This window comes from Alosa pseudoharengus, unplaced genomic scaffold, assembly GCF_046254945.1.
Source record: "Alosa pseudoharengus isolate Yale_2024_CS ecotype anadromous, Long Island Sound unplaced genomic scaffold, YU_APseudo_1.1 YU_APseudo_1.1_scf_22, whole genome shotgun sequence".
Classification (NCBI taxonomy): Eukaryota; Metazoa; Chordata; class Actinopteri; order Clupeiformes; family Clupeidae; genus Alosa; species Alosa pseudoharengus.
The window spans coordinates 15,009,980-15,030,959 of record NW_027468680.1 but is presented as its reverse complement, the minus strand read 5'-3'; the positions used below and the strand labels follow the sequence as shown (position 1 = coordinate 15,030,959).

The following is a 20,980-nucleotide window of genomic DNA, read 5'->3' as shown; positions in this document are numbered from 1 at the left end:
TCACCAACCAGTAGAGAAGTATAAACAATTTAAATTTTATTCAAAAACATGAATGTAACAGGTAAAAAAAAAAGTATTTGCACAACAACAGAACCCTGAAGCTAGAAGTTTGAGCCTGAATTTGAAGCTAGTCTGAGATCTTCAACATTGACAAGCCTGATTCCAAGCTACTTGGTGATGATTGTATCTCATCCTCATCCTCGTCATCAAAGTAACCAGTGTAATCCATGTCAACCTGAACACGGTCATCCTGAACCACACTGTCATCAAACAAATTCGTTTGACTCTGTTCGACGTCATCAAAAACCTCATGCAGAATTCGTAGTATCTCTTTTGCATGTTCCAGTTTGTATGTAGGGAGATTATGGATAATGAAGTCCAGGTCAAATATCTGTGTGCACTGTTCTAAAACCGCATCAATGAGTTCATCTCCAAAACCAGTGCAGGCTGTGTCGACTGTGTAAAGTGGTATGTTTGTATGGTCCTGAAGTAAACTACTCCTGTAAGTTTGTAGCAGTTCCCTGATCAAAAGTTTGTCCTCAGGTGTGACCATTCTGTGTTTGTGGTGTGATGAAACCTCCCCTTGAAAGTGTTCATATTTGGGGATTGGCTCCCCACAACCTTCAGGTTCACAAGAACAAACAGAATGGCAGTGAGTGCAGCACAGATGTCCTGGATGAACAGATGTGGTGTGTTCCTCGAAATGGCAGTACAAAGCTTTCCGCAGACAACTAGTGACTCCAGTCTCAAGTACCGTCTTAACTGCTGGGTCAAGCTTTGTATGCTGTTTGACAGCATAAACAATCGCATGTGCCTGCAACCCACCTCTGCCTGCCCTCCCGACCTGCTGAACCATGGCTTCCACATCATCTGGCAACCCATACATAACAATGTGTGATACGTTGGGAAAATTTAGGCCCATCCCAAGAGCTGTTGTTGCCACCACAACTCGGCAGCTACCCTGTCCACTCAGAGATGATAGCACTCTGTTCTTATTCTGAGGGAGTGTCTGGCTGTGGAACATGCCTATAAGCAGGTTTTCAACCTTTTTCTCAGGGTCTCGGTCAACCCAGGAATCTTCACCGAGTTCTCCCTTCAAATGGCAGAACACTCTGCCAACTGCCTTCACGGTTTTGCAGTAGATAATTACTGGCAACATGGAGATACCTTTTTCTTTCACATCCCTCACAATCCAGTGTAGGCACTCCAGTGTATGGCCAGGTACTTTAATCAGACCCAGTCTGATGTTTGTTCTGTTTGGGCTCAGAGCCAAAATGATTGGATTGTCCATCTGAAGCTGTTTCATAACCCTGGCTCTGGATTCCCGATCAGCAGAAGCAGTCAATGCCAGCACAGGTGTACCTGGAATATATAGCAGTACAAAAAGCAACCAATAAGTAACAGTAAAAATAAGAAATGAGTAGTATCATTTAGTACTTTTTAATGACTGTACTGACATCTAAAAAGAATACATCACTTATAAGGGGTACAGTGACTACCAATATGGGTATGGTGCTTGAGTACATAAAGCAACACCCAAATGAATGGTCAATTTGCATCTGAATGGGCAACCAGTTGGCCACTTGGCCAGTGCGAATGCAAATGAAAAACCGGTTTTGGGGGAGAGTGGTTAGTGTTTAGAAGTGGACAGGTTCCTGTAATGCAACTGATTTCAATTAAAGTGGTGAATTACACTATGTGTAGAAAACATCGAAGACAGAACATGCAGTAAGTCTACTGTTTTGTACTTACCAGCTTTAACTAAGGATCTAAGTTCTCCCAACTTGGCAAAGCTGTCGCGAAATGGCGTCTGCCCTTTTGCAGCCTGACCCCTGATAGGAAAAAAAAGAGTAACCTACATTAGAATGTTTTAACAGCTAGTTATTTCGCTACAATCACACTAACATTAAGATTGTACCAAGTCTGAATTAGCGAACGTACAACGTTACCTACTATGTTTACAACATGGGATTCATATCACGACATTGCGAGTTATTTACTAAGTCAGACAGTCAGATTATCTCTTACCATTTGTAAGTTAGATGAACTTCGTCCACGACGATACCCATAACGTTGGCTTGAAAAACATCGGAGCCTAGCATGTCCCTCCACTTGTTGTTCAGCAGCCAGGATTCCGGGCTTCCGAAAAGGAGCTGGCAACGACCGCTGGCTATATCCACCTCGTCGTTCACGCCGAGTTGCATCGCCGTGATGCCCATTTCAGTTGCTTCTTTCACTTGGTCCTCCATGAGTGCGACCAAAGGAGAAACAACAATGACCAATGGGTTTTCATTGTGTCCCATCTTCTTAGCGACCAACGGAGCCAGCTGATAAATTAAACTTTTGCCGAATCCCGTAGGAAGGACGCCAAAAACATCTTTCTTTTCAACAAATGCCTTGATCGCGTTTCTCTGTTCCTCTTTTAAAATTAATTTGCTGTCGATATCTTCTAGAACAGACCTAATAGCAGAATCTACACACCTCAACTCTCCAGCGGCAGCCATCGTTGTTGTAAACGAATTCAACCCAAGCGCGCTTTGGTGACGTGGTTGATTACGTTACTGTTGATCATCTGTCCATCATCGTATAAAGCCCGCCCTGACAATTTGATTGGCCCGCCAGATATTGGGCGAGCATACTCGCGCTACTATTGAGCAATGCCAGACCGAACTTCCCGACCTCAAACGTTGTGGGCGGGACTAAGTTCGGAATGGCACCCAGGCTACCATAGGCCTAGGGGCAAGTTCAAATTCAAGACGTCCCCTCCTCTGGAAACTTTCTGTAGTTTTCCTCCTCTGATGTGCTACGCATACCGACTCTGTGCAGCAAATGCAATGTTTCCTGTTTGATATGTGTTAATGCTTAAACGCAGCCAATTCAAACTGAGATGTTTGTAGTGCGCTTGTGATGCGGTGGCTGGTGTGTGGGAAATGAATGACGAGGGAATTTAACAAACAGAAGTAACAGTCATTTACCTGTATTCACAAACTTAAATAACTCAGTTCCACTGATAATCATGGACTACATAAGACGACAATGTCTTGCTTCATCTGCTGCACTCTTATGCACACTGCCTGGATGTACTTGGTCCTGCAGTTGTGTCAAGCGTTTCACAGAAGGGAAACAGAACTCACTTTGCTTTTATTCTCTTTAGAAAATCTTAAATTATGTATTATTAGTAGTACATTTATGTGGACTATTTTCCCTCACATCTGCTCTCGTCCAGCTATCGTGGGAGACATACAAGAGCCTGGAACCACTTATTAACATTTTTTGTAGGCTACTTGTCAAGTTGGCCTTCAACTGCAGTGCAGAATGTGGGCGTGGTCGATTATTTAATGTAGGCGGGGCTCCTCAATTTTCACACCAATTAGACAGAAGTAACACAGGACAGGAGGAGTGTCAAGTAAATGACAGTCCAGTTAGCCAACCATTAGGAACGAATTCGCCTAGCAACTCCAATAACCGTTCAATGAGGGCTGGGTTGTAAGGAATTCATTTAGTGATAGTAATGACAAGGATTCTAGCCTAGTATGCAAGTGTTTTGGACGATATCGGGCCGTTTTCGGCCTCTATTATTTTAACTATAGGTAATACAATCGACAGTGTGCCATCAGCTCCTCGGTCATAGGGTAGTGTATAATTAAACCCAGTGAAAAACCCATACTATAAGCCTTCCGAGTAACGTTAAGATGCCGTCCACTTCGTTGGAAGGATCATCTCAAGAAGAAGGTGACCTGTTTACTGTGAAGCACGAGCTAAAAAATAGTAAGTGGAATGTCATAAAGATTTTTAATGTCTCCTTTTGGTTTTGGGACGTATGATCTGAGAATTAGTGCCATTGCCTATGTGGGAGAGGTTGTATTAGCAATGCTAGCAAACCTGTGTATTGATAGTGAACTCCTTGGCACGGCTGATAGTGCTACGTTAAATATTAAAACCAACAATAGCACAGTACTGTATGGGGCTCTTAACTCAAAGACAGCGGGTGATTATAAACATATGTGTTCCTCTGAAAACTACATGAGACATGAACACGTGAAAGACGATGAACTCCGGTCATCCGATCTGACAGCTTTAGGCAATGTCAATGCTAGGTTGCTATGTTAGCAGTCCAAAACTTGCGTAGCTTAATGGTAACTTACATTAGGTGTTATGAAGTGGAATTTAACAAGCAAGTGAAATATATTCAACTTCACTTGAGTTAACTGCAAGGCGATTTTCAAACTAGTCGTTGATGGTGTCTTCTGCCAGCAAGCACACAGCACAGTTGAGTTACAAATTAGGTTACAGAATAATTGATTGATTACAAATGCATGTTTTTTGGCACAAGGAAATCACTACTACCGAGCCTGGTTCCAAGCGCTGCTTTCATGTAATTTTTGGAAAGTCAGCCTTGAGCAGTATTACCTGACCGAGTGCTATTAGACACTACTTAGTGGCAATGGTTTTCTCTATTGTTCAGCCAGGACTTTGGTAGATCTTTGTAGTATTGCCTTCCTTGTTAATTTTGTCCAGCTTGCCTGGTACATGTATTGTAAAATGACCTGATCATTTTAGATGGTGTGATTCATTTGCACAGCAGTGCAACACTTGGCCTTCAAATGGGGTTTAATTGCCACTGAGTACTGTTATTCTTTGGTGACACAGTCAGCCATTACCTTGACCCTTCAGTGACTAAGTCTGTGAATAATAGGTACTAAGAAAGTGCAGAGTTGTAATGACTGTGTACTTACAGCACACATGTCCGTCTTGAGATGTTGGGTAAGGGCTCCATCACAATGGGCTCACAACGGGCTCCATCACAATGTGCAAAATGCTAATTTCTAATTGGCAGATAGGCTTTGTCCTTGTTTAGATATTTATAGGCTAGGAGATGATTGTTATTGTGAGTATAGCATGAACAAGCATCATTCTCTATTTTATTTCTCTCGTTCTTCCCTCAGCCACTCCCTTTCTGATTTGCTCCTCTCCTCTCCTTTTTTTCTGTTAAGAGTTGTCATCATAATGCTGGAACTTGACCCACTTTGGCTTTTGTGTCTGTCTGAAACCAGGACGGAGAGGCAACAGTGGTAGAAACTACATGTCTAGATGCTCTTTAGGTTTCCAGATGTGCTCATTGCTCAATCAAATTGCTCTCACTAACCCGTTGATATGAGGCATGGCACCAGTCTGCCAAGCATCTAATTCCTAATACTACCCACGATGCCGAATGCCAGTAGAAGCAGATAGCCATATGTCCCCACCTCCCACCCAGCCAGTCCTACTGTTAGGTCTAGCCCAAGCAGTGCTGTCGCGCAGCAGGGGAGCAATGCTGAATGGCCTTGCTGCGAGTGCTATTAATAACCCGTTAATTTCCCACAGGGCCCCAGGAGTGGGTGACGGGGGTGTTGTGCAACATGAGCCAAAAGTTTTGTTTGAGTCCCACACTTCTGGCAGGTACAACAGAGAGTGTTGCTGACTATGGGTACAGCATTGCGTTTTTTGGCCCAAGTGTGTGTATGTGTCTGGGAGTGTGTCTGTGTGTGTAGAGATGATGAGGCGACAATTTAGTCAGAGTCAGAGATGTGGAACAGATTGCTTGTGTGCGAGTGAGAAGAATGTCTTTTGCTGATCTATCAGATTTTGCACACACACACACACACACAATATACAAAGAGAGATATGGCTGTCTCCCTGCATGGTCAACAACAACAACAACAACAACAACTGCACGTCTGGGGGTCTGTACACTTCCGGAAGCTTTGACAGCCGGAGTGCGTTCACTCCAGTGCCCTGCACCAGGACACGGACACATGGGGAAACATGTGCTCTTGCTGGCGTTCGAGAGTGCACTCTCACGCATGCTCTCCCAGAGACATAAAGCGGCTCTCACATGCTCACATGCCCCTCTCTACTCAGAACACCCACTCCGATGCATACATGCATGACTGCTACTCCACATTCCTGTGCGCTCACCAAAGCTAAGTCATTGCATTGCATTGCATTGCATTTATCACACGCGTGCCCTATATTATGCATATAATGGGCAACAAAATGCTTTGAATGAGACTTTGTGCACACTAGAAGAACATTGCTCTGTATCAGTGATGGCGGCCTCTTTCTTTTCTTAGTCAATCTTCTAGGAAGTGAAAGCTATTTATTTTGGACAAAGCATGCTTGTCCATAAGAAATGCACTCACCCCCCACACACATGCAAATACACACTGTGCTTTCAGCTTGTTATTAGGGCTTTCTGAAGTGTGCGTGCCTAGAACGATGTCAAACACCAGAGAGGGAAAGGAAGTCAGTTCAGATCTCTGATAACATTTCTTGGGTGCCAAAAGTAATTTAAGAACAGTCAGCATAATTTTATGTCAGAGAACTTTAGCATGTGCATTCCATTCAGTGTGTGTTCCATTCATACCATTCAGAACATAGATATTATTAGGCATTATAATATCTGATTCAGAACATGTTCATGTTCAATCCATAGCATTTAGAACATGTTCAGTTAGACCCTGTGAGGCAGACCATCTCTCATCAGTCTTTAAAACCTGTAATGAGCCTGCTTGAAGCGGTGTAGGCAGTGAGTTTGCCTCGGAAACAATTGTGCAGGCGTTAAACAATAAATGGCTAATTGGTGCTAGGGTATACTAGATGAGGGTTTTGAATTGTGATGATGTGCTGCTCAAGCATGCACTCCTAATGATATCAATGCCCTTGAAGGCATAGAGGAGAGGAAACGCAGGCAAGCGGAGGCAAAAGATAACAGAGCATTTCCACTCGCTTTTGTGTCTTCCTCTACAGTCGTTGTTGCATCATTCATGATGGTCTCATAATGAGCCGTATTTGTGGACACGGCAGCTTTTTCTGCAGAATGTTGCTTCAGAGTGAGATGGGACAAGATTCTGTTAGCAGTCAGAGTCACTGTGACCACATTAGTGAAGTCATAGAGATGTCATGTTAGGAGAAGCCACATACAGCTTAGAGCAGTTGCTTTCTTTCAGTAACGTTGGGTCATGCTTTATTCATAAATTGTTCAAGCAGCAAATTGTTGTACTTGGAACAGGGAGTAATCTCTGCTCTGGTAATACAGCAATGCTCCTTACACCTCTCTCTCTCTCTCTCCCCCTCCTCCCTCAGCCAACCTCACAGGCCATGTGGAGAGAGTCGGCATTGAGAATTTCGAGCTCCTGAAAGTCCTCGGCACTGGAGGTGAGTGACAGCTGGGCCCAGTCACTGGAGTCTGAAGCACAGAGCACAGAGTGCTTGGCTTCGACCCCGGTTGCTTTGTGATTACTGACCTGCTGTGAGATGAGGCCAAGAGGATTCAAGTCAGATAAGAGGCACTCCAGAGAGATAGTGCAGAGGCACTCCGTATGATAGTGTAGCTTCACAAAGTGTGTCCTTTGATTATCTTTTTAAGACTTACAGGTGACACAGGCAAGCACTCTCACCTTATAGAGTTGGAAACTGGAATGTAAACATCTCAGGCGAATTGTCTGACTGCACATTTATTAATTTGCTTTTCATTATTCAGAGAATAGGAACTATTACCAATGTTATGTTGTTTAAAAAAGGGTGTGTGAAAAAGCTGTTAATTTCTTGATGAATTACCAGTGTTTTTGACATCCTCAAGTTCCTCATACAATTGTCTCTTTCATGCTGTTTCCCTTTACATGTTTTTGCAGTTTTTAATGAATGTTGCAATAGTCATTCATAGTTCTTCATAATAAAGACTGTCTGCCATCTGTCATGCAGGTTGTTTTTTCCCCCCGTACTATTATAGCCTAGTAAATTATTGATAAACATTATGGACCCCCTGCATTGCCTTTTACTGTTGTTGTCTCTGTCACTACATATCCGCACGGCCATATTTAGTAGTGCTCTATGGCAACACTTTTGAGGCATTAGCCACTGGGTTACAAAATGACCTGTCGACAGTGAAACCGCTAAGCTTCCGCTTACCGCCCTCAACTGGACAAGAGACTGGATGAAGAAGTAGCTATAGACCGTGGCCGTAGTGCTAGAGATTGACAGGGGAGGACGGGGATCCACCCTTCTCTCTGTAGGCACTGAAGGAGCAGATTCTCCCTTTAGGTGGTCTACGTGCCAGCGTTGTGCTGCTGGAGACTAGCCCAGGCCCCACTGTCGTTGTTCGCGCTGATTGTTCTGGTCAGGCCCGCGGAATCCTATTCTGATTTGGTGGGGCGTACAAAACGACTCACACTTGTGCTATGCTGGCGAGGCCGACGATGAAGCAATCGATTTTTACCAGTTCCCCCGGGCATTGCTTGATATGTGAATAGTTCCTCTTGTGGTCAGCTCTGTACCTCAGATTTAAGAGCAGGGTTTTTAAATAGCTTTATGCCTCTTAGCTTCATAGTGCTCCATTAAGCTAGCACTATGCGTTTCCCCCTGATAAGCCACTTTTCCCTCCACTACCTCTCACCCTCTCTGAAGACCATCTTCTTTGGCTGTAGCTCATGATTTACACATTAAGAGGCATCTATCTCAGTCAGACTCAATTGATGTACTGTTTGGCTTAGGGATATTCCAGATTATGATAAAATGTTTCTCTTCTACTGCTAGCAAATCATATGGCTCCCTATCTCTCAAGTTCACTCATTCCCTGTGGCATCACACTCCTATTTTGAAATATGTTTTTTAAGGTCTTTTACACAAAAGGTTTCTGCTAAACAACCATACGTATCCATAGCCCTAATCATGCCCTGTTGTAGCGTATGGTAAGGTGTTCTTGGTGAGGAAGGTGAGTGGCCATGACGCGGGGAAGCTGTACGCCATGAAGGTCCTGAAGAAGGCCACCATCATCCAGAAAGCCAAGACGGCGGAGCACACACGCACTGAGCGGCACGTGCTGGAGCACATCCGCCAGTCGCCCTTCCTCGTCACCCTCCACTACGCCTTCCAGACAGACACCAAGCTCCACCTCATCCTGGGTAAACACACACACACACACACACACACACACACACACACACACACACACACACACACACACACACACACACACACACATATTCTTTTTTCCACTATGCCTTCCAGACAGACACCAAGCTCATCCTCATCCTGGATATACAAACACACACACACACACACACACACCCTGGGCTGCCATAATAATGATGCCACTAAATGCTTTATTGTCCTTACAGTGTGTACATTTGTTCTTTCCAAATAAATAAAAGGAGGTTGATGTTTAATCTCATGTTAATTATTATCGGAGACTTACAGTTTAAGCTTTTGCATATTCGGCTGTTGCTGCTGGTGTAGATTTCCTCTGTCTCCATCCTACGTTCTGTATATGCTGGGTTAAGGTTAGCTGTGGGATATGTAGTTATTTTTTATAGTTGAGATCTGGCAGGATATTTCCTGCAATGGAAACCATGTTGGGATGATTGATGTGACTCTTTTGGGTAATCAGAGGATGATAATAATGCTACTAATGTGCTATTACAACGGAACGGTACACTCCATTGTAGAACAGAAAGCATCCAGCTCAATTCTGAACACTTTGTTGTACTGAGGGCTTTGTTAGTGAGCTTGCCACAGGAAGAGTATGAAGGTCATAACCGGTTGGTGTTCCTTATCCCCTTCTCTGTGCTTGTCTTGACAAGCCTGTATAATGAGTACCTTTTATAAGGACATTCTGACCCTTCCTGCTGAGATCGAGAGCATCCTAAATACAAATAGCACCAGAAGTAGTGCTGATATTGCAGCTATTCAGGTTAAACAGCTACTCTGAAGCACTGATGATGCAAAATATACCAAAGTAAAGTGAGGTGTGTTCACATACTGTCGCCCACTTTACAGATTATGTGAATGGAGGGGAGCTCTTCACACACCTGGTCCAGAGGGTCCACTTCAAAGAGCAGGAGGTGGCGCTGTACAGTGGCGAGATCGTGTTGGCCCTGGAACATCTGCACAAGGTCAGGGGTCATCTGTTTCAGCTGGACTTCAGTCTTACACGATATGCTCTTAGAACTGTCTAGGAGGCATTCTTCTTAATTCTTCCTATTTCGTTCTTATAACATTCCTCCAGATTCTGGTAATAAATAGTTCAGAAGAGCATTCCAAAGCATTAATGGTGATGCTTGTATAACTGTTGCATTTCAAATAATATCGTCGGGGCGGTGCTACCGTAGTGGCTGAGAAGCTGGGCTAGCATGCTGTAGCCTGTAAAGTTGTGGGTTCTATTACCGGCTCCCAGCGTAGTGGTTAAGGAGCTAGCATACAGTAAAGATGTAAACAATAAAGTTGAATTTAATCTAATCTAATACAGTAACCTGTAAAGTTGTGGGTTCAATTGCCGGCTTCTACCGTTGTGCCCTTGAGTACACCGGTAGAAGCCAGGATGCCAGTTGCTCCCAGGACAGTGGCCCTTGTAATATAAATGACCTATGTAAGTCACTTTGGATAGAAGTGTCTGCTAAATGAATCAATGTAAATCTTCCCCTTTCTTTTAAATCTTTCCTTTTCACCCAGTTGGGGATTGTGTACCGGGACTTGAAGCTGGAGAACATCCTCTTGGACTCCTATGGTCACATCGTCCTCACAGACTTCGGCCTCAGCAAAGAGTTCCACGAAGTAAGAACACTTGACCATTTTTTAGTTTTGGCTTCCACACCAGTTTTTTACAATACTTACAACATTACAACATTGCTTTCTGCCTCTGGCCACTCTAAACGAAGCCTAGTCCATAAACCACAGGGCTGACCACAAGTTCCCCCACCCTGATATGGACTCTGATCCTGTCTGGCTGCCTGAGAGCAGTATGCAGACGTTCAGTATTGGTCATTAATCAGCTAATGTTTAGACGTCCATTAGAACGTATATGAATGGCCAGACAAGCAGGCTCTGGCCAAAATTCACATTGAGAGGAGGTTTGTGCTGGTGTGGGTTTGTTTGTTGTAGACAGAGAGAGGTAAGGCTGTTTGAGTTGTTGTAGAGAGACCGGGAGGCTCATTGCCTTGCTAATGGAGAAGTGTTTACTTTTACTCATAGCCACCCAGACTGTGTGTGTGTGTGTGTGTGTGTGTGTGTCTGTGTGTCTGTATGTGGGAGAGAGAGAGATAGATGAAGGGAGAGAATGTGAATGCTGAGCAGAAGAAGGCGGGGAGTGTGCATACAAAACAGCAAGAGGAGATATCAGAGCATTCTTGGCCCAGTTAAATTTGGACAGCTTTCAGATTTTTTTTTATATTAAAAAACAAGCCTTCATTATAAAAATAACTGACTCAGGAGTTTGCGCAGCCAAAAATAAATTCCTTTAGCTTTTCCTGTCTGCCCAGCAGAATCGCAGCTGATGCCATATTTCCCAGAATACTGCATCACCTCTCCAGTGGAGGTGTGATGTGCAATGGCACTAGGTTGGCTGGAATCTGAACCTCCGCCCTGTAGTATACTGCATTACCTCTGCTCTGTAGTAGTTAGAACATACAGTATAACCCGATAATGACATTGCTCGTGTGTTTGTGTGTGTGTGTGTGTGTGTGTGTGTGTGTGTGTGTGTGTGTGTGTGTGTGTGTGTGTGTGTGTGTGTGTGTGTGTGTGTGTGTGTGTGTGTGCGTGTGTGTGCCTTTATGTATTTTATGTCTCTGTTTTCATTTGTGTGTGTGTGTGTCTGTGTGTGTTCTGTTTCTAGGTAGAGCGAGCGTACTCTGTGTGTGGGACCATCGAATACATGGCCCCAGAGATTGTGGAGGGAGGAGAATCAGGTCACGACAAGGTCAGATATGCATATAAACAACTCTATCATCATATGCTCCACTTAGCAGTGTGAAGTATGTGTGTATGTGTGTGTGTGTGCGCCTGTGTGTGTGTGTGTGTGTGTATGTGTGTGTGTGTGTGTATGTGTGTGTCTGTGCGTGTGTGTGCAGTGGCAGTAAGATGTGTGATGGGTTAAGTTTGTGTGTATATGTGTGTCAGACAATGAGTTCAAGTGTGTGTACAGCATACAAAATAGATGAATGTATTTGCATTGCAAGCTGTATAACTGAGATGCTGTGTGTGTGTGTGTGTGTGTGTGTGTGTGTGTGTGTGTGTGTGTGTGTGTGTGTGTGTGTGTGTGTGTGTGTGTGTGTGTGTGTGTGTGTGTGTGTGTGTGTGTGTGTGTGTGTGTGTGTGTGTGTGTGTGTGTGTGTGTGTGTGTGTGTGTGTGTGTGTGTGTGTGTGTGTGTGTGTGTGCGCACGTGTTGCAGGCAGTGGACTGGTGGAGTTTGGGTGTGCTGATGTATGAGCTGCTGACGGGAGGCTCCCCCTTCACCGTGGACGGAGATGAGAACTCCCACTCCGACATCGCCAAGTAAGCACACACACACACACACACACACACACAGACACTTACACATCACCTCGGCACAAATTCACTCACCCCACCACATGTCTCAGAGACCATGTCTTTTTGTCTGTCTCACACACAGGCGCATCCTCAAGAAGGAGCCTCCCTTCCCCCAGGACATGAGTCCCCTAGCCAAAGACATCATGCAAAGGTTCCTCATCAAAGACCCAAAGAAGAGGCTGGGTTCTGGGCCTTCAGGAGCCCAGGCTGTGAAAAGTCACCCCTTCTACCAGGTGTGCAGATCACAGTGATCGAAGAATGAATGACACACCTATACTTATACACACATTTTTATATGCCTGACCGACTCCATATATCCATCATGTAGATTCACACATATCACTATATCATAAGAACACTCTCATCCTGAATATCAGATAATCTCACACCTAACCTGTGATCTTGTATGCCATTTATCATTTTATACATATTAGATGACACGGAATATTTATTCCTATTTAATTGCTCCACTACATTATGCAGATGTAATTAATTAGTACAGATTTCAGTGCCTGCCCTACTCATGTGAGTGCATATTGCTATATATTACCTTACTTTAAACTCAACGCATAAATATGTCTGTATTTATATAAGAGGAGCACATTACTAATTAGCATACCTTCACAAACAGAAAATCAATTGGGAAGATCTTGCAGCAAAGAAGGTTCCGGCTCCCTTCAAGCCTGTGATCCGGGATGAGCTGGATGTCAGCAACTTTGCCGAGGAGTTCACAGAGATGGATCCCACCTACTCCCCAGCGGCCCTACCACAGAACTGTGGCCGCATCTTCCAGGTGAGCAGGATAGACCAATAGTGTGTGTGTGTGTGTGTGTGTGTGTGTGTGTGTGTGTGTGTGTGTGTGTGTGTGTGTGTGTGTCTGTGTCTTTGTCTTTGTCTGTGTCTGTGTGTCTGTGTGTGTGTCTGTCTGTGTCTATGTGTGCCTGTGTGTGTCTGTTTGTGTCTATGTGTGTCTGTGTGTCTATGTGTGTTTGTGTGTGTCTCTCTGTGTCTGTCTGTGTCTGTCTGTGTGTGCCTGTGTGTGTCTGTATGTGTCTGTGTGTGTCTCTGTGTGTGTGTGTGTGTGTGTGTGTGTGTATATTTATGGGTTTCATTTCACCTCCTCGCCTCGCGCTGCCCTGGAGTATCGAAATGAGTGTAATAGTGATAGCTGGTTGTAGCAGGTATCATCACTCCCCCAAATTCCCTCTCCCTCTAATGGAGGTGTTTTGAAGGCCAGCGGTTTAAATCCCTCCATCGATCTGCATTCATTCTTTTGATGGACATGATGATTGAAGCTGATGAAAACAACAGTGATGAGGATGATGATGATGATGATGATGATGATGATGATAATTCTGCTGCTACTACTGCTGTTTGATGAAGAACAAGCACTGTAATTGGCTGGACTGTCTGGGCTCCCCGTCTAGCCGGAGTCAAGGCCAGGTAGACCCCCGCCACCCCCCCACCCCACCCCACTCCCTTCAAATCAGACGAGCCGCGGGGGCTGGTAAAGTTAGCATGTAATTACAGCCACGCTCGCCAGCCTTCCAGCCATCCACCCACCCACCCAGCCGCCTGCCTGCCATGGAGGGTGAGGAGCACCAGTGGTGAATGGGCGAGGGAGTGGCCTTTCTGGAGGAGCCTTTTGAGCTGCTGGAGTGTGGCCCCTGGCACTCCTGAGCCAGCTGATGTGCGTGGCGGTGGCGGTGGAGGTGGCGGAGCCTGAATGGGCCACCGGGCGCGTGATTGCCTTCTGGATGCTCCAGCCGCCTCCTCAATAACCCGCAGCCCACCCCCCTCCCCACCACCCAGCCCCATTACAGCTTGGCGCGCACAGCACTTCAAAATGAGAGGTTCACATAACCACGTCTGCTCTCGAATGGCTCTGTGTGAAAACCTCTGATTGCCAACTTCATCTCACGCCTCGTCTGGCTTTCTGTCTTCATTTTAAAAAAACCTGTGAGAATTTTTAGCCATTTCTTTAATTATTTATTTATTTATTTACCTCTGCTTAATTTCTTACTTCTCCTTTAATTTGCCTGGGGCAGGTTTTTTTGTGTGTGCGCATGATGCCTGTGATTATTGCCTCAGTGTTCGTGTCGTTCAGTCCTTCTCCTCCACATATATTTATCTAATGTGTACCCAGTCGCCTGTCGTATACGCATACGCAAACTAAATGAAGTCACATTATGAGACCAAGATGTCATCTGTGAAGCGCCGCAATCACATGCCGCAGCTTAGCAATTAAGAGCGCTTTCATTGCTCCATCCTTCCGTCCAGCCGTCTTTTCCATTCCTCTGTAGTTAGTCACAGCTGTGTGTGTGTGTGTGTGTGTGAGACGGAGAGTAGAATTAATACCGCCTCAGAGTCTCTCCCCGTAGCCAAAAATAGACGGCGGGGCTGGCTGAGTGCGAGACGCTGCGAGGAAATGAAAATGGACGCCATTGTGGGAAGCGGGCGATGACACAAATGTGTGAAGACAGCAGATGTGTCCCCACAACTCTCCCGATTGTCAACACACACTCTTCAGGGCTGAGATGCAGTCACTGGAAGACCGGTCACCCATGCCCATAGAGTCTGAAGGAGATGCCCTCATTAGATGCTAAAATGGTCAATCTGCTAGCCTTAAATCCTCTAATGTCTTTTTTTTGTTGCTCTGTCTCCTTCAGAGATGTCGTTGGTATGGTTTTAGAGATGTAGATGGTATCAGTGATGAGCATGGCAGTGAGCAGAAACGAGGAGAGGAAGTGGTTGAGGCGTACTGGCAGCCACATAGTCACCAGAGACTTTGAAGCCGCAACTGGGAGGCATTATGCTTTTCTCTAGGGAGAGGCGGTCTCGATGAAAGCCTTGTAGTTGCCCGAGCACTTGCAGTAATGTGTTAATGATGCTGGCAGAATTTCTCCTTTATGTCAGCTACTCTCTTTTATAGCAGGTTTTTTATTGTTGCATTCCTTGCTATAGTCACTCGTAAAACACTCATAGATTTGTTATGGGAGTTAAATGAGATGTATACAGTTAACAGTGTTGTGTGTGTGTGTGTGTGTGTGTGTGTGTGTGTACTGTGTGTGTGTGTGTGTGTGTGTGTGTGTGTGTGTGTGTGTGTTGCCAGGGCTACTCGTTCATGAGTCCCTCCATCCTGTTCAAGAGGAACGTGGTGATGGACGACCCCATCCAGCTGTGTGGAGGAGGAGCGGACAGGCCGGGCTCGGCTGCTGTGGCCCGCAGCGCCATGATGAAGGTGACCCGCACGCGCCGTCTCCTGTCTTTCACTCACTCAACCAACAATCCGTCTCTACCTTTAGTTCTTTTTTCTTCTATCCATCCTCCCATTTCTATCCATCCATTCCTATTTCTTTATCCGCCTGCGTGTCCCCTCCTCCCATTCGCCCATCTTGTACAAACCGAATATCTCTCTGCCTATCCATTTCTCACCACACTGTGGTCCAACAGCTTGGATGGTGAGCAAAAGACCTACTGAACCTGCACCCAGACTACTGAGTCAGACTCCGGTGGGGCGGTGGTAACGTAGTGGTTAAGGAGCTGGGCTAGCATGCAGTAACCTTTAAAGTTGTGGGTTCAATACCCGGCTTCCACCTTGAGCAAAGCACTTAATCCTGAGTTACTCTGGGGACAGTGGCCCTATAATTGACATATGTAAGGACAATATAAATGACAATATGCTTTGGATAGAAGCGTCTTCTAAATGAATAAATGTAAATGTTCACTTCAGTAGTCTCAAGAGGAAGGAAGCAGATGATACTCTCACTCTGACTTCTCTTTGGGGAAGTGTCAGCGTGTGGGGATGAATCTTAAAGTGTCTGATTGAGACAGATAGAGTCTGAAGGCAGCACAAAGGGGCAATGGCGATAAAGGTCAAAAGCCTTGTTTGTGTGTTTGTTTTTGTGTTTGTTTGTTCACAACAGTCTACAGGCCTTAGAGATATTTGTTGATGTCTGCTTGATCAGTTATTTAAAGCCATTGGCTGAATTGTATTGCGCGTGGGGGGTCTTTTGATTAATTCTCTGGATGTGCAGTTTTATGCGTGCATATGTACTAGAACCTTTCACAACGCCCTGTCTCACTGTTTTGGCCAGGACTCGCCGTTCTACCTGAACTATGAGGTGGACCTGAAGGAGTCGGCTCTGGGCGAAGGCAGCTTCTCCATCTGCAGGCGGTGCACCCACAAGAAGACGGGGCAAAGCTACGCCGTCAAGATCGTCAGTAAGAGGTGACGGCAGCTTCAATAAAGTCTAGACCGCACAGGTCAAGCCTGCAGGACAGGTTCTGTTGTAATAACAGTCCAGGTTTGGCAGTGTTGAGAGACTCAGCTTGATTTTTGAAGTTTAACACTAAAGATAAATAACTTATTATAGATGTGCAATATAATAATAATAGTTATAAACAGTGACAATAATTGACAAATATTATTATTTTATTTTTAATTATTCTTAAATATATATATATTTTTTTTTATATGTTTTTCTGAAGGATGGAGGCCCAGTCGCAGAAGGAGATGGCAGCTCTGAAATTGTGCGATGGGCATCCGAACATTGTTAAGCTGCATGAAATTTACCACGACCAGGTGAGGTTTCATGTTTTTCTTTTTCAGCACTCACTTTCCTCTTCATGCCATTCACTGTGGTCAAGCAAACAGTATGTTATCAATGACTTGCTTACTGTGTCTCTGTTAATGGTCCACGCTGTTTAGGCGGTTGGAAAAAGTGCCCTTGAAAAACAGATTCTGTGTCAGATGCTCCTTCTAATGATCAGACCGGTTTGAAAGATGCACATTTTAAATCGAGTGCCTCACTAGTGCAGTTTTTGCAGTCCAAAACCCTCTGTGTCTGTGTTAGTGGTGTATGTATTAGAGTTCTTTTTTTTAACCCTCCATAGAATTTTATTGTAGTGCATGGAGGCCAATCTCCCCTGTACCCTCTACTGTTACAGGCACACACACACGCACACACACGCACACAGGCACACACACACACACGCACACACATGTGCACACACACACGCACACAAACATACACGCACACACACACACACACACACACAAACAGCGCCACAGGCTTACTTATGTACCAATCTAGGACACAGTCAGAGAGATCAAAACCTTTTCCTTTTCCTTTTGTGGTGCCCTACATTCCTATTTATTTATTTATTTGCGTGTTTATTGCGGTTAATTGCCCTCTTAATTGACATGGGTTGAATCTGTGTTCAGACCTGGGAAGGCACTTGAAAGACTGTTCTGGAAGACTGGGCTGGAAGGCATCCATTGTGTTCAGAGAGAGATGGAGACTGGGACCGTCAGATTGTGCCTCTTAAATTAGGTCATCAGTACTTGGTGTGTTTTGGCCGATGCATGTTAACATCATCACCACCATTTCTTTGAGTAATGTAGCCTATATAGTCCAATTACCCTAATTGCATCTCTTTTGCCTTGTGATGTGATGCAGCCTAAGGTCTATGTGGCTTGAAATCTGGACGCACAGGGGTGGGTTGTGAGTGATTGTTGCCAGGAGGCAGTAAAGACCATACTAATGTCTCTTATGTGTCTCTTAACTGTCTATTTGTTCCTTTACCTTCTTTATCTTTTTTAATGGTTATGTGCTTTTGTGATCATGTTTTGAGCATATGGAGGCAGGATTTCAATCTTTTCGAATTTCAATATTGGGTTAGAAATTAAAACCTGCTGTGTGTGTCTGTGTGTGTCTGTCTGTCTGTCTGTCTTTATGTGTGTGTGTGTGTGTGTGTGCGCGTGTCTGTCTGTCTGTCTGTCTGTCTGTCTTTGTGTGTTTATCTGTGTGCGTGTGCATCCGTCTGCCTGCCTGTGTGTGCATGTGAATGTGTGTGTGTGTGTGTGTGTGTGTGTGTGCATGTGAATGTGTGTGTGTGTGTGTGTGTGTGTGTGTGCGTGTGCTGATTTCTCCAGCTGCATACGTACCTGGTGTTGGAGCTGCTGCGGGGAGGGGAGCTGCTGGAGCGCATTCGGCAGAAGCAGCACTTCAGCGAGACGGAGGCCAGCCGCATCATGAGGCGCCTGGTGTCCGCCGTCAGCCACATGCACGACGTCGGCGTGGTGCACCGAGACCTCAAGCCTGAGGTGACATATATATATATATATATATATACACATACACACACACACACACACACACACACACACACACACACACACACACACACACACACACCACCTCTGTCAAACATTGAAACTATATGTCATGGTTATAGAGCCAGTAGTTTTTCCATAATTCTGTTTAACGTTACATGCGAATAAACAAACTGCACCGAAAAGTAATTATTTCAGCTAAACCCGTAGGCCTCATTATTTATGAGTGCACTTGCCGCAGAGATTCCTAGAATGTTAGAGATGACCATGCCTCCACAAGACTTCACCATGCATTGTGTACAGTCTGCAGTGCTGATATTGTAGCCTGCTTAAATGTGTAATTAGTATTTTCAGAGCAATGTTTGTGCATTGACATGCAGGTGTTAAGTGAATTAAAAGGTACAAAGTTATGGCAAAAGGCTACTTGCTATAAATTCAGAGTAAGACAAGAAACATGAAGTGCTCATCTGATGTTCTGAGGGACCGGTCTATCTCAGTCCTTAATTTTAAGCTTTTTCAAAGAACAGAATTTTTTCAGGTAGAGATTTATAGTTATGCATTTACTGTATTTTTCTTCAGGTACGCGCTCAATTTGAAGATTTCAGATTTCTGACATTAATAAGTCAACCATACAAAAATATTTTCTAAAGTTATCCAAAACATTTTCAACTAAAGTCATACAAACACTTCTTTGGGTTTGACTGTTCTGTGTTATTATACCTGCCACGACAATGACGATTTCTGCAATTGGTATTCATTTTTATTTTTTAGGTCTTAAAAGTTATTAAATGTGTACTTCAAAAATGTGCATATATCCTGCCCCCCCCCCCCCCACACACACACACACACACACACACACTCACACACACATAATTACACACACAGAAGCAGTCACATGCCCTTTACAAAGCGAGACGAATGGAGAAACACTTCATCTGTGTTCCCATGGTTGATTACACATCTCGCATGTTCCGCACTCCCGTTCATGTCATGCTGTTGCGTACACATACTGTATGTTAGTGTATTTCCACCATGTTGCACACACACACACACAAACTTGGATATCCGTTGCACAAACATACATGCATGGCAAATGTATTTATATCACTTGTACATGATCCAGTTGAGCCACCTCTGATCGTGACCCATCTCGCTCCTGCTCATAGAACCTGCTGTTTACGGATGATGGTGAACACTCTGAGATCAAGGTGATCGACTTTGGCTTCGCCCGGCTCAAGCCCCCCGACAACCAGCTGCTGAAGACGCCCTGCTTCACCCTGCAATACGCCGCGCCTGAGATCCTCACCTATGATGGCTATGATGAGTCCTGCGACCTCTGGAGCCTAGGGGTCATCCTGGTGAGTCATCCTGTGTATGTGTGTGTGTGTGTGTGTGTGCGTGTGCGTGTGCGTGTGCGTGTGCGTGTGCGTGTGCGTGTGCGTGTGTGTGTGCGTGCAAAATTGGACAGCCAAAGGTACCATAAGTGGGTACTCATTGTCTCATTTTCTATCTGTTCAGGTAGTGATTCACTGCAGTTTGCTATTACTACTTGAGAAGTTATGAACTCCCATTCACCTGTTTATATTTTGGATAAACATATGTTATAGAGATTTTACATCACATTACTGACCTGTTGTTTCAAACCTTAGTACAGTTAGTCCCAGTTATGAGGAAAAGTGAATTGCCATTGTGCTGTGGTGAAGTTAACTCCCCTGCTAAAGGACTACATGCAATTTTAATTCCAAAGAAGTTCGATGAATCCCTGGATGTGTGTTGGAATGAGGGGGAAAAAACAAGGGAGGGAAGAGGAAGTGAAAAAAAGAGAGGGAAGTAATGAATAATGGCAAAACAATTACTTTTAAATGAAGTTAGTGCCCCCTAACATCCGCTCTAAATGTTTGATCAACGTCACAGAGGGCTAGTGAAAGGACGCCAGTATGGCCATAGATCACAGTAGCGTGTTTGTGGGACAGGACACGGGCGCGGTCTGTTGCACAATCTGCAGATGCCCCTTTGATGTAAATGAAGCTCCAAGTTAAAGGTGTAGTCAGGGTTTTTTACGCGATTTCAAGCCCATACAATTTTTTTGTCACATTCAGTAATCATCTTCTCACGACCGCTAGCTGCCCATTTTGTGAGCACACTGTAAAAATATCCGGTCTCTGTAGGCAGTCCAGGCTCCAAATACTGGAAACAAGCAAAGTGGGGGCAGCCTGTCCCCCAAACAAAAACTTAACCCTTCATGGAATTTCTCTGGGAATACTGAAGGTAGGGGTGAGCTACCTCTCTGGCGTGTATCGTTTGGTCCTTGGTTAAAATGTACGTTTTTTTGCACAAAAGCGTCTGCTAATAAATTTAGATATAAACATAAACACAAATAAACACGACTTCCTGTGCAATCCCTGACTGCACCTTTAAATAATATAATGCCTCCTCTGGCAGTTGACCAATCAGGGATTGCACTTTTAATCTCTGTATCAGCTTATAGTTTGCTTTTGTCTGGTGTGGTCAGGGTGTTC

At 44.7% G+C, this 20,980-nt stretch overlaps 2 protein-coding genes across 2 annotated transcripts in view; one reads left to right on the top strand and one right to left on the bottom strand.

The window, feature by feature from the left end:
- Positions 1 to 36: 36 nt before the first annotated feature.
- LOC143139877 (putative ATP-dependent DNA helicase Q1) lies at positions 37 to 2,717 on the bottom strand. Its single transcript, XM_076300692.1, has 3 exons — positions 2,029 to 2,717; positions 1,753 to 1,832; positions 37 to 1,362 (listed from the first exon to the last, which is right to left on the bottom strand). Exons 1-3 carry the CDS (start codon positions 2,502 to 2,504, stop codon positions 128 to 130), a joined length of 1,791 nt encoding a protein of 596 aa, XP_076156807.1. The 5' UTR covers positions 2,505 to 2,717; the 3' UTR covers positions 37 to 127.
- Positions 2,718 to 3,369: 652 nt separating this feature from the next.
- Positions 3,370 to 20,980, top strand: part of rps6ka5 (ribosomal protein S6 kinase, polypeptide 5) — a 29,134-nt gene continuing 11,523 nt past the window's right edge. Inside the window, exons 1-14 of the mRNA XM_076300691.1 lie at positions 3,370 to 3,768; positions 7,126 to 7,197; positions 8,724 to 8,942; positions 9,817 to 9,932; positions 10,489 to 10,590; positions 11,648 to 11,731; positions 12,204 to 12,307; positions 12,426 to 12,576; positions 12,975 to 13,136; positions 15,456 to 15,584; positions 16,441 to 16,574; positions 16,835 to 16,928; positions 18,282 to 18,452; positions 19,628 to 19,819. Of these exons, the coding sequence (XP_076156806.1) occupies positions 3,693 to 3,768; positions 7,126 to 7,197; positions 8,724 to 8,942; positions 9,817 to 9,932; positions 10,489 to 10,590; positions 11,648 to 11,731; positions 12,204 to 12,307; positions 12,426 to 12,576; positions 12,975 to 13,136; positions 15,456 to 15,584; positions 16,441 to 16,574; positions 16,835 to 16,928; positions 18,282 to 18,452; positions 19,628 to 19,819 (1,806 nt within the window). The 5' untranslated portion in view covers positions 3,370 to 3,692. The remainder of the gene's footprint in view (positions 3,769 to 7,125; positions 7,198 to 8,723; positions 8,943 to 9,816; positions 9,933 to 10,488; positions 10,591 to 11,647; positions 11,732 to 12,203; positions 12,308 to 12,425; positions 12,577 to 12,974; positions 13,137 to 15,455; positions 15,585 to 16,440; positions 16,575 to 16,834; positions 16,929 to 18,281; positions 18,453 to 19,627; positions 19,820 to 20,980) is intronic.